The sequence below is a fragment of the Muntiacus reevesi genome, chromosome 15 (genome assembly GCF_963930625.1).
Source record: "Muntiacus reevesi chromosome 15, mMunRee1.1, whole genome shotgun sequence".
In the NCBI taxonomy this organism is placed as follows: domain Eukaryota; kingdom Metazoa; phylum Chordata; class Mammalia; order Artiodactyla; family Cervidae; genus Muntiacus; species Muntiacus reevesi.
The window spans coordinates 19,091,590-19,106,564 of record NC_089263.1 but is presented as its reverse complement, the minus strand read 5'-3'; the positions used below and the strand labels follow the sequence as shown (position 1 = coordinate 19,106,564).

General features: G+C 48.4%; 1 protein-coding gene across 1 annotated transcript; it reads left to right on the top strand.

Moving 5' to 3' along the window:
- Window positions 1-4,411: 4,411 nt before the first annotated feature.
- On the top strand, window positions 4,412-14,681 carry RLBP1 (retinaldehyde binding protein 1). Its single transcript, XM_065906918.1, has 7 exons — window positions 4,412-4,500; window positions 4,770-4,898; window positions 6,514-6,718; window positions 8,620-8,798; window positions 12,145-12,303; window positions 14,071-14,181; window positions 14,508-14,681. The coding sequence occupies exons 1-7, from the start codon at window positions 4,489-4,491 to the stop codon at window positions 14,664-14,666; spliced, it is 954 nt and encodes a 317-aa protein (XP_065762990.1). The 5' UTR covers window positions 4,412-4,488; the 3' UTR covers window positions 14,667-14,681.
- Window positions 14,682-14,975: the final 294 nt, after the last annotated feature.

Genomic DNA, 14,975 nt, shown 5'->3' with positions numbered 1-14,975 from the left:
GTGGAAGCGTGGAGTCTGAACCACTGGATTGCCAGGGAAGTTCCCATCATCCAATTCTGACAAAGCCTTTTCTGAGGTCTCTGGGCTTCCCAGGGGGTTCAGTGGTAAAGAATCTGCCTGCCAGTGCAAGAGACTCAGGTTCGATCCCCGGGTAGGGAAGAGCCCCTGGAGAAGGAGATGGCAATCCGCTCCAGGATTCTTGCCTGAACAATCCCATGGACAGAGGAGCCTGGTGGACTACAGTCCATGGGGTCGCAGAGTCAGACATGAACTGAGCACGCATGCACGCTTCTGGGGTCTCTATGTTTCCTTCCCATAGATCTGCTTAAACTCTCACCACTGTCTCCTTCCATTATTGCCCTCACACTTTGTGAAGTACGTGGAGAAAAAAAAAAAATCCAAGGACACATCTCTATTAGTTTGCTAATGCTGACATAACAAATTACTATAGACTGAGTGGCTTAAACAACAGAAATTCATTTTCTCACAATTCTGAAGGCTAGAAGTTTAAGGTCAAGGTGTCAGCAGGGCTGGTTTCTTTTTTTCTTCTTTTTGGTCCTGCCACATGCTGCTTGTGGGATCTTAGTTCCTTGACCAGAAATGGAACCTGGTCCCTCACAGTGAAAGTGCAGAGTCCTAGCCACTGGACCGCCAGGGAGTCCCCAGGGCTAGTTTCTTCTGAGACTTCTCTCCTTGACTCGTAGATGGCGCCTTCTTCCTGGGTCTTCATGCCGTCTTCCCTCTGTGTGTGTCGGCGTCCACATTCCCTCTTCTTATAAGGACACCAGTGATTTGGATTAGGGCCAACCGTGATGACCTCATTTTTCCTTAATTACCTCTTGTATCTCCAAATACAGTCCCGTTCTGAGATCCTAGGGAATAGGACTTCCTCTAATGATCCTCGCTTCTCTGAGGAGGAAACTGAGTCACTGAGCGGTGAAGTCACTTCTTGAAGCTAGAAGGTGTTGGGTTCGGGGGGTGGGGGGTGGGCAGTCAGTCTGGTTCCTAAGCAGGCTCTTATCACTGCACACCACTGCCTAGAAGTGGGTCAGCCTGGTCTTGTCCTTTCCCCACGCAGCCTTAACCAGTTACCTTCCCCAACGGGCCCTGCTCCCTGCCCTACCATACCAGGCCCTGCTGGGTTCAGGGAGAGGGTGACCAACCCAGATTCTCCACCGCTGCCATTTCATCAACGATCGCATTTCAATTTTCCCTCCGTCTCCAGCATGTCTTACCCTAGGGAGTGCTTTCTCAGACCCCCTCTGCAATGAGAGAGAGGAAGGGGAGGAGAGAATGGGACTGACCCAGATCCCACCCCCATGGCCCGGCTTCCACATGGCTGAGCAGGAACTCCGGAGCAGCCACACACAAAGGAGGGCTTTGAGGGAGCTCCAGCCAGGCCCAAGCTGTGCCCCTCTCCCCCTTGGCGCGTCACTTGCCCCAACCTGGGCCTCCCTGTGAGCCTGATTTAAACGGAAACTGTGGGCCCTGAGAAGTTCCTTGTGACCCAGTAATCCCAGCCTGCTGACTGGACCACGCCCCCAGCAGAGGCAACCTCCAGGCTCCCGGAGGACACAGGCTCCAGGTGTCCCAAGAGGAGCTGCTAACTTGTCAGGTAAGTCAGTAGCAGGGGCCTGGCTGGGCCAGGAAGCTCAGGATTAGGGTGAGGAGTTTGTGGTGGGGAGATCACATTCCAGGCTGCCCCCAAAACTGAAACCAACTGGCCATTCTTCAGGTTGAGTTCGACCAAACTGATGGCAGATTTAGCAAATAAAAATGTAGGATATCCAGTTAAATGTGACTTTCAGATGAACCACAAATACATTTTTAGTGTGTTTGTGTTCCCAGTCTTTGTAACCCCGTGGACTGTAGTCTGCCAGGCTCCTCTATCCATGGAATTTTTCAGACACGAATACTGAAGTGGGTTGCCATTTCCTACTCCAGGAGACCTTTCCAACCCAGGGATTGAACCAGAGTCTCTTGCATCTCATACATTGGCAGGTGAATTCTTTACCACTGTGCCACCTGGGAAGCCCTGTTTAGTATAAGTATGTCCCAAATATTGTATGGCACATACTTAAACACTTCAAAACTTTTTTGTTTATCTGAAATTCATGTGTAATTGGATATTCTATATTTTATCTGGCAACCCTAGATGGCAGGGAATAGCTTTGGCATGAAGTGAGGGGTGGGTATTTTCTCCATGTATACAACTCATAAATCAATAGTTTAAAATCACAGTTAGTAGTTTGGACATATTTTATTTTTAATTTTTTGGCCATGCACAGCATGTCAGATCTTAGTTCCCCAACCAGAGATCAAACCCTCATCCTCTGCATTGGCAGCGCAGAGTCTTAATCACTGGACCATCAGAGAAGTCCCCTGGGCATATTTTATTTTATTTTTTTAAAAAACTTTTTATTTTGTATTGGGGCCAACGAACAATGCTGTGATAGTTTCAGTTGAACAGCGAAAGAACTCAACTACACATGTACTTGTATACATTCTCCCCCCAATTCCCCTCCCATCCCTGGGCATATGTTAAAAAGAGTTGCTGTACTGACTTTAACCCTTCATTTCTAAGACCCTTGATCTTGTGATGATCTGCTTAACTCTCTGGGGGTGTCTAGTTACTGTCTCTCCTGTCTGAGCCTCTCACTCGGGGAGTTCTATTAGCCTTGCTATTTCTGTTCCAGCAAAACCGAAGTGATAGCACAGTCACATTTCAGTCTATCTTATATATCTTCCTGCATATTTGGAAGTCTATCTCTTAGAAAGTTGACTTTGATTTTATTCCTGTTGGTGGATTACAACCCCCAGAACTTCCCTGTCCTGCTGGGGCTGCAGAATGGGACAGACAGGAGATGGAAGATCCTCAGATACTCCCTGGAATCTTCTAAGCATCTCTCTACAAGCTGGGGTAATGATCAGGATGGTGCTAAGAAAGAGAAGGGGAACTATGATTCAGAGCAAAACACTGTGCTAGGTACCCTACAGAACTTATATGATCTTCAATACAACTCTATTTGGTAGGTGTGGCTATTATCCCCAATTTGCAGATGAGAAAACTGAGGCTCTGAAAGGTTTTATTTGCCTAAGGTCACATGGGTGATAAATAACAAAGGCTGATTCAAATCTGGGTCTCTCTGACTCAAAAGTGTGGTTTTCTATGACACCTGCTGCCTAAGAGTTTGCCTGGAGATGTCTTGGCTCTAGGTGTCAAAAAAAAAGTCTTGGTGTCAGGCAGACATAGGCTCAAGTCCCACCTCTGCCACGAATCAACAGTGAACAGGTGACAAAACTGACCGACAGGAACCTGGTCGGAGGCAGGAGTGGAGTAGTGACGGGCCTGGGGATGCTTAGGTAGGAGAGGGGAAAATGTGAAAATAGAATTGTCTTAAAAAATACTCAGCGGGATGTCACGTGGGCAAAGGATGAAATTTGTTCTGCTGGCCTCCCACTGCTTCTGTGTATATTATTTAATAAAATCTTCATAACCTTCCACCTCCCTTTTATAGGGGACAACCCAGATTCAGGTTAGATCACATCACTTGCAAGTGGAAGAGACAGAATTTGAACCCAGATCTGACCTCTACCACAACAGGCTGCCTCTTGGTGCTGACGGAAAGTCACAGTTTGGTCTTGATCCCTGATCCTTGGCTATTTCTGGCTGTGTGACCTTGGACAAGTCACCTACTCTCCTGGACCTGTTCCCTCTTATGTAAAATGAGTATAATAATGCTGGCTCCCAGACAATGGATTTGCAAAGTGCATCACAAGGCACTGAACATGCACCCAGTTATGGTTACATAACTAGCCATCATCCCTCCAGAGAGTGAATTCGCTGGAATGGGGCCATCCACAAGGCTGGGGAGTTTCTCAGGTGTTTCCTTGGGACTGGAAAAAGAGGGACACAAATGGGAAGAGGGATTGCTTTATCCCTCAGTGACCATGTAACTGAGAATGGAAGCCTGTTCTAGTTTCTCCCTGGCTGGGCCATCTCATTTTAAGAACTGAAGTTTGAGGTATGTTTGTGTGTGCTCCTTCTTAGAGGGGTGTTTCCCAACGTGTAGCCCCAAAACCACCTTATTCAGGGCCACTGGTGTGCTGCTTTGTTTTCTTTGACTGTGCCACATGGCAGGTGGGATCTTAGTTTCCCAACCAAGGATTGAACCCGGGTCCCCTGAACTGGAGGCATGGAGTCGGAGTCTTAACCACTGGATCATGAGGGAAGTCCCTGGGGTGCTGCTTTAAAATACAGATGTCTGGTCCCCAGTTCAGAGTCAGGCACAGGGCCAAGGCATCTGTATTCCTAGCAAATGCCTCATGTTACTCTGATGCACTCAAAAGTCTGAGATTCATTGTTCTGAGACAATAACAGAAGAACTTCTCCATGCCTCCCCTAGGAAGGAAGCTGCCTTGAAAGGCCAGGACAGACAGAGTGGGTTCCTTCTTTGTCTGCAGCTCTCCCAGTCTTCCAGAGACAGCATGTCAGAGGGGGTGAGTACTCCCGTGCCCTGGGGCTCCCCCCTGTCCACCTTCCCTCCTTCCTTTCCTTCCTCCTTGTTTCTCCATTGTCTGCTCTCCTCAGGGTTATGGGCATTCACCCTTCAAACCTCTCAGTAGTCCCTGACCCCACCCATGGGGAGGAAGTTCAACAGTGACCTTGGGCAAAAGCACTAGCTTGGGGTATGAGCAGACCCATTTGGCTGGCTTGCTCAGGCTGATGGGGGCCTTTTCCTCTCTTTTCCTGGCTTCTCCTTCCTCAGGCGGGCACATTCCGCATGGTCCCTGAGGAGGAACAGGAGCTCCGTGCCCAGCTGGAGAGGCTTACAACCAAAGACCATGGACCTGTCTTTGGCCCGTGCAGCCAGCTGCCCCGCCACACCTTGCAGAAGGTGAGGTGGCCCGGGGGTTTGTGAAGGGACAGGTAGGGAGGCAACAAGGGGGAATATATTTATTTATTTATTTGGCTGTGCTGGGTCTTAGTTGCAGCGTATGGGATCTTTAGTTGTGGTATGCAGGAGCTGTTACTCACGGTATGTGAGATCTAGTGCCCTGACCAGGGATCGAACCTGGGTTCCCCTCATTGGGAGCACAGAGTCTCAGCCACTGGACCATCATGGTAATCTCAACATAAGGGAATACTGATAACATCCTCTCTCCTGTAGAAGGGGGCCAGTACCAGCCCTCCGGGTCATTCTGCACCTAAAGGACTGGCTTGTTCTAGGGGCTATTTTGAAAGTCAGGGCCATGGTAGCTATTGGGTCGACCAGATGTCCAGGCCACTCTATTCTAAGATTATGGCATCAACAGGGTTCCCTGAAACTGAGGCTGGGACCTAGGGCTTCTGGACCAAGGATCATCCTAGACTCAGATGTGAGGAACCCTGATCTGCAATGGTCTTAGAGAGGACGGGTACAGCTGCTGCCCCCAGCTGAACAGGAAAGGGCCCGAGGCCTAATATCACATCCACTTCCAACTTACTACCTGATCTTGAGCAAACCGCTTTCCCTCTTCGGGTCCTGTCTTCCATGTCTATGAAAGAAGGTTCAGTTCAGAGAGCATCCGAGTATGGCAGAGCTGGCCTGGCGTTGAGCTGACGCTGGGCTCCGGGCTTCCGTCTCTGCTCCCTGGGCATCTCAAGGGAAAGCTGCTCCGAGTTCCCCCAGAGCTGCCTTCACCCCTCATGCCAGCCAAGGAAAGAACCGCCCCTGGCATGCTGAGGATTTCTCCAGGCTCATCCAAGGCGAGGAATATGAGGGAGAGGGCAGGCTGCCATCTGACTGGTATCTTTAATTTTTTTTTAATTAATGGTATCTTTAATTTTGAGAAGATCAGAAATGAACCTGGGACGCAGCAGAGTGAAAAAATTATTAGTTCCATCTGATCAGGAGTTGCAGCTTCACCTCTTTTTATCTGGGTGATCTTGGGCAAGAATATCTCAACCTCTATGAGCCTCAGTCTGCTCACTCTGAGAAATGGGGGATAAGGATACAACCTTCCTGTGATGGACTGTGGCCAAGATTTAAAAACATCAAGTATTGGACTTCCCTGGTGGTCCAGGGGCTGACTCTGCCCTCCCAGTGCAAGGGACCTGGGTTCCTCTCCTGGTCAGGGAACTGGGATTTCACATGCCCCAACTAGGAGTTCGAAGGTGTGTGTGAGTCTCTCAGTCGTGTCCGACTCTTTGCAACCCCATGGCTCCTGCGGGCTGCAACTAAGACCCAGAGCAGACAAATCAATAATTTTTTTTAAAACGTATCTACAGGACTTAGCAGTGTGCTAATTCAGGGCTCCAGTAAGCATAGGTTGTTGTGGTTAGAAACATTTAGCCCTTCGGCCGTCTCTTGCAAACAAACCCAGGATGAGCAGTTTGCCCTAATTTTCTCCAAATATAACGGGTAGTCTGAGCTGCTGCCGGCGCTGATTGATGCCGTGCCCTCTGCCCCGGGAGGAGCCTTCCGCACCTCGCCTACCTGACTTCGCGCCTGCACCCCGCTCCTGCTCCAGGCCAAGGACGAGCTGAACGAGAAGGAGGAGACCCGGGAGGAGGCGGTGCGGGAGCTGCAGGAGCTGGTGCAGGCGGAGGCGGCCTCCGGGCAGGAGCTGGCGGTGGCCGTGGCGGAGAGGGTGCAGGGAAAAGACAGCGCCTTCTTCCTGCGCTTCATCCGCGCGCGCAAGTTCCACGTGGGGCGCGCCTACGAGCTGCTCAGAGGTGAGGCCCCAGGAAGGTTGCGGGGGTTGGGAGTGAGAGGGGAGGGTCATGAGGATGGTGTGGACCCTCATCCAGGCACTGAGGAGACTGCCCACTCCACCTCCCTCCCATGCTCTGTCGAGTGACTGTATCTGAACCTCCTTCTCATCTGTAAAATGGGTGTGTGAACTGAATAGTTTCTGAGATCCTTTTCAGTTCTGACAATGAATGAGTCTGGCAGGACCAGATTCCTGGAGATCCGGCGCCTCTTTCCACTCTCAGTGAGCAGAACTTAGCCACCCAAACTGGGAGCCCAAGATGTCAGAGCTCCCTCTCCAACCCCTGCTCCCTCCTTGCTCCCACCGGCCCCTCCCAGGCTTTGGCTGTGGAGCGCTGCTTGGAAGGTGGGTATGAGCCTGATTCCTCGCAAGTACCCAAACCTCACAAAGAGTGGAATTGGAGATGGTGCCTGCCCTGGGAGTGAGCCCAGAGGACAGAACCTCCCCGGCCACGCCCATTGGATGAAGACCAGTGTCCTAAGGGAGTCAAGTCTTCGGTGCTGTTGGAGGGAACGGTGTCTGAGCAGGCGCTCAGCAACCTAATGATTCTCCTTCTTCTTTTTTTCCTCTCCTTCTTCTTAAAAACATTTTTGTTTTCATTACTCTGGGTTTTTTTGGGGGGGTGGGGGTGCTGTGGGACCTTAGTTCCTCCACCAGATGTCCACCAGCACACCCCTGCAGTGGGAGCCTAGAATCTTAACCACTGGACTGCCAGGGGAGTCCTTCTCCTAACTCCTTCCTTCCTTCTATAAATGTTAATTCACTGTTGCTCTGTGCCAAGGGCTGTTTCAGGCCAAAGGATGCAGTTGAGAACAAAGTAGACAAGAACTGCCTGCCCTCGTGGCCCTGATAGTCTATTGGTAGAAATAATAAATCAGACAATTAAAAATATACAGAGAAAAACAAAAGAGGTGGATATAAAGGACTGAGGGGTTGAAGTTTTAGGTAAAATGATTAGGAAGGCTCTAGTGCAAAGGAAACTTTTAAAGAAAAACTAAAAAGTAGTGAGATGCCTGAGGAAAGAGCAATAAGGCAGAGGGTATAGCAAGGACAAAAACTGGGTGGTGGGAACGTGCCTGGGGTGTTGGAGGAACAGCAAGGAGGTCAGTGGCTTTCCCTTGGCAAATGCCTCTCAAACTCCTCCTCCGAGCCTGGCACCTCCAGGGTCTGGTGGAGGAGACAACCGCAGAGAAGAAGGGACCCAATCAGGATGGTTCAGGATGTGGTTGGTGGGTAGTGGAAGTCCTGCTGAAATTAGAAGGGACCTCTGTGTCCTGCCTGGGGTTTGGATTTTATCTGGGATCATTTTCCCCACCCCTGCTCAGCTAACCCTGTGTCCAACTGAAACACCTGTGCTTCTACTCTTGGGAAAGAGAAAAATAACCACTAATAGCTGTCTTTAGATTTAGGATTACACCTTATTTTTGTACAGTTTACTGATGGCATTCATACCTGGAAAAAATTCAAGCACTTTTTTCACTTTTTATTTTGTATTAGGATGTAGCCAATTAACAGTGTTGTGATAGTTCCAGGTGGACAGCAGAGCGACTCAGCCATCCTTCCCCCCACCCGAACTCCTCTCCCATCCAGGCTGCCACGCGACGTTGAGCACAGTTCCCTGTGCTAGACCGTAGCATACCTGGAATCTTGTTTGATTACCACAGCAACTTGGCGAGATAGGCCAGTATTATCCTTCTGTCTTTTGGAGGGGAAACTTGGGGCACAGAAAGGTTAAGTACCCCCGGGTTATACACAGCATGTAGATGAGGAGCCAGGCAGGAGCCCGGGTCTCTGCATGCCCACACGTGCCACCCCGGGAGGGGTTGGCTCCCTGAGGGGCCTCCTCTGCTCCCCCTCTGCCAGGCTACGTGAACTTCCGGCTGCAGTACCCAGAGCTCTTCGACAGTCTGTCCCTGGAGGCCATCCGCTGCACCGTCGAGGCTGGCTACCCTGGTGTCCTCTCCACTCGGGACAAGTATGGCCGAGTAGTCATGCTCTTCAATATTGAGAACTGGGACTCTGCAGAAATCACCTTTGATGAGGTCAGTGGGGGCTCGCCTGGTTCCCTGCCGTTGCCCGGGTTGGGTTCCCTTCTCCAGATCTGGTCTCCACTGGAACCTCATTCCTGGCTCCCCGGGAGGCAAGGTTTGTGAGGGAATGTCTGGGAACTCATGGCACCAAGCCCTTTCCGAGCAGGAAGAGAAATCCTTGGATGTGCCGTGGCAGCTGGAAAACCCAGCAGCTTTGCAGGCAGAGCCCACTGGCCAGTACACGGCTGTCCCCTGGTATCCCTGCCGAGTGGGAGTGACAACTGTGGGCCATGAGCTGGGATCAACCCTGCCAAATGCTGAAAGCTGAGAGCAACACAGAGAACAGGGCTTAGTGGACTGTGGACTGGGAGAGATTCTGGAAAGCATGGGTTTCAATCTATTAAGCAGCCTGAGTTCTTTGTGTTTGAGTATGTGTGTGTCTGTGATTTCACTTGTCAAGCCCTTAAGAGAGCTATTGTAGTGGGGGATATAGGGTTCATCTTGGGAGGACGTTGGCATGTGCCACCAAGCCTTAAAGAAAATGTATAGACTTGTTTTAGAAAATGCTATCTAGTTGTCGCAACAACAGGTATTTAAAAGTCCATCTTTCCCCCCAATGACTTGAGATGCCATCTTTATCATATTCTGCATCTTCACAGGTATGTAGATCTATTTCTGGACTTTCTACTCTGTGCCATTGGTCTGTCTTTTCATGCTCCAGAACCACACTGTTTTAATTATAGACAGAATCAGTCCTGTTCAGTTCAGTCACTCAGTCGTGTCTGACTCTTTGTGACCCCATGGACTGAAGCACGCCAGGCCTCCTTGCCCATCACCAACTCCTGGAATTTACTCAAACTCTTGTCCATTGAGTCGTTGATGCCATCCAACCATCTCATCCTCTGTCATCCCCTTCTCCTCCTGCCTTCAATCTTTCCCAGCATCAGGGTCTTTGCAAATGAGTCAGCTCTTCACATCAGGTGGCCAAAGTATTGGAACTTCAGCTTCAGCCTCAGTCCTTCCAAAGAATATTCAGGGCTGATTTCCTGTAGGATGGACTGGTTGGATCTCCTTGCAGTCCAAGGGACTCTCAAGAGTCTTCTCCAACACCACAGCTCAAATGCATCAATTCTTCGGCGCTCAGCTTTCTTTATGGTCCAACTCTCACATCCATACATGACTACTGGAAAAACCATAGCCTGGACTAGACAGACCTTTGTGGACAAAGCAATGTCTCTGCTTTTTAATATGCTGTCTAGGTTGGTCATAACTTTTCTTCCAAGGAGTAAGTGTCTTTTAATTTCATGGCTGCAGTCACCATCTGCAGTGATTTTGAAGCCCCCCAAAATAAAGTCTGTCACTGTTTCCCCATCTCTTTGCCATGAAGTGATGGGACCAGATGCCATGATCTTAGTTTTCTGAATGTTGAGTTTTAAGCCAGCTTTTTCACTCTCCTCTTTCACTTTCATCAAGAGGCTCTTTAGTTCTTCTCTTTCTGCCATAAGGGTGGTGTCATCTGCATATCTGAGGTTATTGCTATTTCTTCCCAGCAGTCTTGATTCCAGCTTGTGCTTCATCCAGCCCAGCGTTTCTCAAGATGTACTCTGCATATAAGTTAAATAAGCAGGGTGACAATATATAGCCCTGATGTACGCCTTTCCCAATATGGAACCAGTTTGTTGTTCCGTGTCCAGTATAGAGTGTTTATTATCTGTTGGGATTAGTTCTGTCCTTAATGCTTCTCTTTTCCAGGGCTTTTATAGCTATTCTTGCATGTTTACCCTCCCTAAAACAATTAGGATTAACTTGTTTAGCCCTAGGAGAAAAATCTAGAAGATTTTTATTGAAGTAACATTAATGTAAATAACAAACAAGGAGAATCAGTATCAGTATGAATGCAACATCCATGGCCAGTGGTACCATCCACAAAAAAGGGATGCCTTCCCTTTTATTAATACATTTTGAGTTTCCAGAAGTTTTTCATAGTTTTTAATCCTTATGCACATTTGTCATTAAAGTATTTATTTTTTTTGCTATTAGTGGAACTTTCTCTGCCATTTTATCTCCTAATTGGTTATTTTTTGCATCCAGGAAGATTATTGTTTTTGTTTCTTAGTTTCATACCCTAGTGTTTTTACTGAATTTTCTTGTTATTTATGTTACTCATATAACTGACTCAGTTTTCCTAAGAATGCTATCATAATACCTGTAATTAGAGGAAATTTTTTCTTTTCCTTTTCTAGTTCTTATGCCCCTGATTAAAACAAAAACAAAACCAACCAACAGCAACAAAAAAAACTCAAATGCATTGGTCAGTACTTCTGTGGTGGGGAAAGTGCGCATGCCTATCTTGTTCCTGATCCTATTAGGAATACCTGTAGTGTCTGCTACTGAATAAGATATTGGCTTTCGGACTGAAGCATATATCTGCTAAGGAAGGCTTACAAATATTTTTTTTCTGATTACATAAGTGATACCACTCATTTTAGAAAATATAAAAAAAAATCACAAATTTTAAATCATCCAGAATTCTACCATCCAGAGATTTCTACCACTGACATTCTTCCAAGTCTATTTTTTTCAAGAAACCTAGAAACATACATGCATGCAAATGCATACAGACATACACATTTTTTTCTTATAAACATGGATCATACCCTATAATAATATACCATGAATGGATATCTTTCTGTATCATTAGTCTTATATCTCACTGTTCCAAAATACCCCATGGTGTGAATATACCATAATTTCACCAGTCCCTTATTGCTGGACATTTAGGTTGTTCCACTATTATAATGGTATAAGGATAGACACTCTGGCATCTAACCATGGATATGACACTGAAGATATTTGATTATTTTCTTGGGATACATTCAAAGAGGTGGACTGTTTCAGCCCCAAGCCTGTGACAAATTACCTCTAATTTGCTAACTGGTATAGCTCTTCCCTTAAGACCTTTCTTAAAATTTTTCTTTCTTTCTTTCTTTTGGCTGTGTTGATTCTTCACTATGCATGCTTTTCCCTAGTTGTGGTGAGCGGGGGCTACTCTCCAGTTGCAGGGTGCAGGCTTCTCATTGCAGTGGCTTCTCTTGTTGCGGAGCACAGGCTCTAGGTGCACGGGCTTCAGTAGCTGTGGCTCCCGGGCCCTAGAGCTCAGACTTAGTAGTTATGGCGCAAGGGCTTAGTTGCTTTGTGGCAAGTGGGATCTTCCCAGACCAGGGATCATGCCCGAGTCTCCTCCATTGGCAGGTGGATTCTTTACTACTGAACCACTAGGGAAGCCCTCCTCGTAGGACCTTGAGTCTTAGCTGTCCTTATGGGTTGGATCTTACAGCCCATTCACTTTGTGCCCAAGATCTTGCAGGCATATTGCTTCATCCTGGAGAAGCTACTGGAGAATGAGGAGACACAAATTAATGGCTTTTGCATCATTGAGAACTTCAAGGGCTTCACCATGCAGCAGGCTTCCGGACTTCGGCCTTCCGATCTCAGAAAGATGGTGGACATGCTCCAGGTGAGGCCTCAGAACTCTGTCCTGCAGGAGCCTGTCACGGGTGGGGAGACTGAGGCAGGGCCTGGTTTTCTGGTTTAATGATGCTGGCAGGGGCCTGAGAAGGCAATCACAACCCCAGTGACAATCACAACCCCAACCACAAACACTTCATGGTGATCCACAGTTTGCCACGTATTCACATTCATCAGTTCATTTACTCTTTAAAAACATTCTCTTCCTGCTTCGCTGCTTCATTTTACAAACCTGGAAACCTAGGCTCAGAGATTTGAGTGACTTCTCAAGGTCACACAGCTATCAAGGGGCAGAGGTGGGACTTGAACTACACCTTCTGACCTGGCATCCCATTCTCTGTCCCGTTTTGTCATGCTATCTCCCTCTGCATGTGAATTTATCCTGAGAAAGAGATAATGCCTCATGACAGCTCACTCCTATATACTGATGTATCTGAAGTACTTTCTTAGAATGAAAACAGTGACAGACTTAATTTTCCTGGGCTCCAAAATTGCTGCAGATGGTGACTGCAGTCATGAAATTAAAAGACACTTACTCCTTGGAAGAAAAGCTATGACAAACCTAGACAACATATTTAAAAGCAGAGGCATTACTTTGCTGACAAAGTTCCATCTAGTCAAAGCTATGGTTTTTCCAGTAGTCATGTATGGATGTGAGAGTTGGACCATAAAAAAAGCTGAGCACCAAAGAATTGATGCATTTGAGCTGTGGTGCTGGAGAAGACTCTTGAGAGTCCCTTGAACTGCAAGGAGATCCAACCAGTTCATCCTAAAAGAAATCAGTCCTGAATATTCATTGGAAGGACTGAGGCTGAAGCTGAAGCTCTAATACTTTGGCCACCTGATGTGAAGAGCTGACTCATTTGAAAAGACCCTGATGCTGGGAAAGGTTGAAGGCAGGAGGAGAAGGGGATGACAGAGGATGAGATGTTTGAATGGCGTCCCTGACTTGATGGACATGAGTTTGAGCAAGCTCTGGGAGTTGGTGATGGACAGGGAAGCCTGGCGTGCTGCAGTCCATGGGGTCACAAAAACTCGGACACGACTGAGCGACTGAACTGAACTGAATCTAATCTTAAATCTGCTTTGCCTTGGAAAGGAGAGATGGGAAGTAAGGCTGATGGGAGGGGATGGAGGACAATTGTTGTTGTTCAGTCACTAAGTCGTATCCCACTCTTTGCGACCCCATGGACTGCAGCTCTCCGGGCCTCCCTGTCCCTCACCATCTCCCTGAGATTGCCTAAACTCATGTCCATTGAGTCGGTGACGCCATCCAGCCATCTCATCCTCTGTCGTCCCCTTCTCCTCTTGCCCTCAATCTTTCCCAGCATCCGGGTCTCTTCCAATGAGTCAGCTCTGCGCATCAGGACAATAATACGTGGCAGTAGTGTCCCTCTGGTCTATCATGGTTTGTAGTCTACTCAGCAGGCAAGTGGATTTGAAAAGACTCGGTCACCTAAAAGCCAAGCAAGGCTACTGTTCCATTTCCACTCCACTTAGTGGCAGGGTCTTGTGCATTAGCAGGAAGAGGGTTGGGCTGCCTCTGGGTTATCCTTCCTTTAGTTTGGAGCTTCAACGAAGCCAGGGCTCCCCAGGTACTGGCCTGGGGATGGAACCTCCAGTGGGCTATCCTCCAGGACAACTGTGCGATGACAGCTCTGTCCTCATGTCATGGGGAGAGGCAGTATAGTGGGAGAGTGAGTGGGAACCTTTGAGGCCATGTGGCCATGTGTTGGGATGTTGTCTGTCCCTGCAGGATTCCTTCCCAGCTCGGTTCAAAGCCATCCACTTCATCTATCAGCCGTGGTACTTCACCACCACCTACAATGTGGTCAAGCCCTTCTTGAAGAGCAAATTGCTCCAGAGGGTGAGTGCGTGGCTGCACAGGGAAGGTGCCCACTGATCGTCTGGTGTGTGGGTGAGTGAGTGAATGGGCTTGTAGCAGGAAAAGTTTCAGGAGACAAGAGGGATGAGGGTGGAGGAGGAGGGGACCCTACCTGAGCCCTCCTCGGGCTCTGTACCAAGATTTGGAACCAAGTGGATCCCTTGGGCAGCACAGCAAAGAGGACTTCTGAGAAGGACATCGGCAGGCAGAGATGACATGTGTGCCTTTGTCCTCCTGTTCCTCTTCTCCCCCAACCTCATCCTTAGGGTACCGCCTTGCTCAGACCCATCTCCTCTTCTTCCTTGCAGGTCTTTGTCCATGGAGAAGACCTCTCCAGCTTCTACCAAGAGTTTGACGAGGACATTCTGCCCTCTGACTTCGGGGGTACACTGCCCAAGTATGATGGCAAAGCCGTTGCTGAGCAGCTCTTTGGTCCTCGGGACCAAACCGAGAACACAGCCTTCTGAGAACATCTCCTGCCATCTGACCTGTAGTTAGCATTCCTGGGCCTCTCCTCAGCTGCCCTGGACCCAGAAGGCTCTGAAAAAGGGCTTCCTGGGGTGACTGTGGTGCCCCAGAACCTCCCGAAGCTTGGGCGAACTCAGATGTCATTCTCCTCCCAAGCTAGGGACCAATAAAAAAAGCAGGGGAATTTCCTGAACATGAAAAAGTGAGGATAGTTATATTTCTACTGCCTCTGAAGCTTTAGGACACAGACTTGGTATGGGGTTGAGTTTCAAAGACTCTAATCAAGCTTCTGGATGATTTCCTTTGTA

Excerpts from the sequence above, each read along its gene's own strand:
- RLBP1 (XM_065906918.1), top strand. Across the intron at positions 4,899-6,513 it reads CCCGCCACACCTTGCAGAAG|GCCAAGGACGAGCTGAACGA; the intron begins GTGAGGTGGCCC and ends CTCCTGCTCCAG. Across the intron at positions 8,799-12,144 it reads CAGAAATCACCTTTGATGAG|ATCTTGCAGGCATATTGCTT; the intron begins GTCAGTGGGGGC and ends TTTGTGCCCAAG.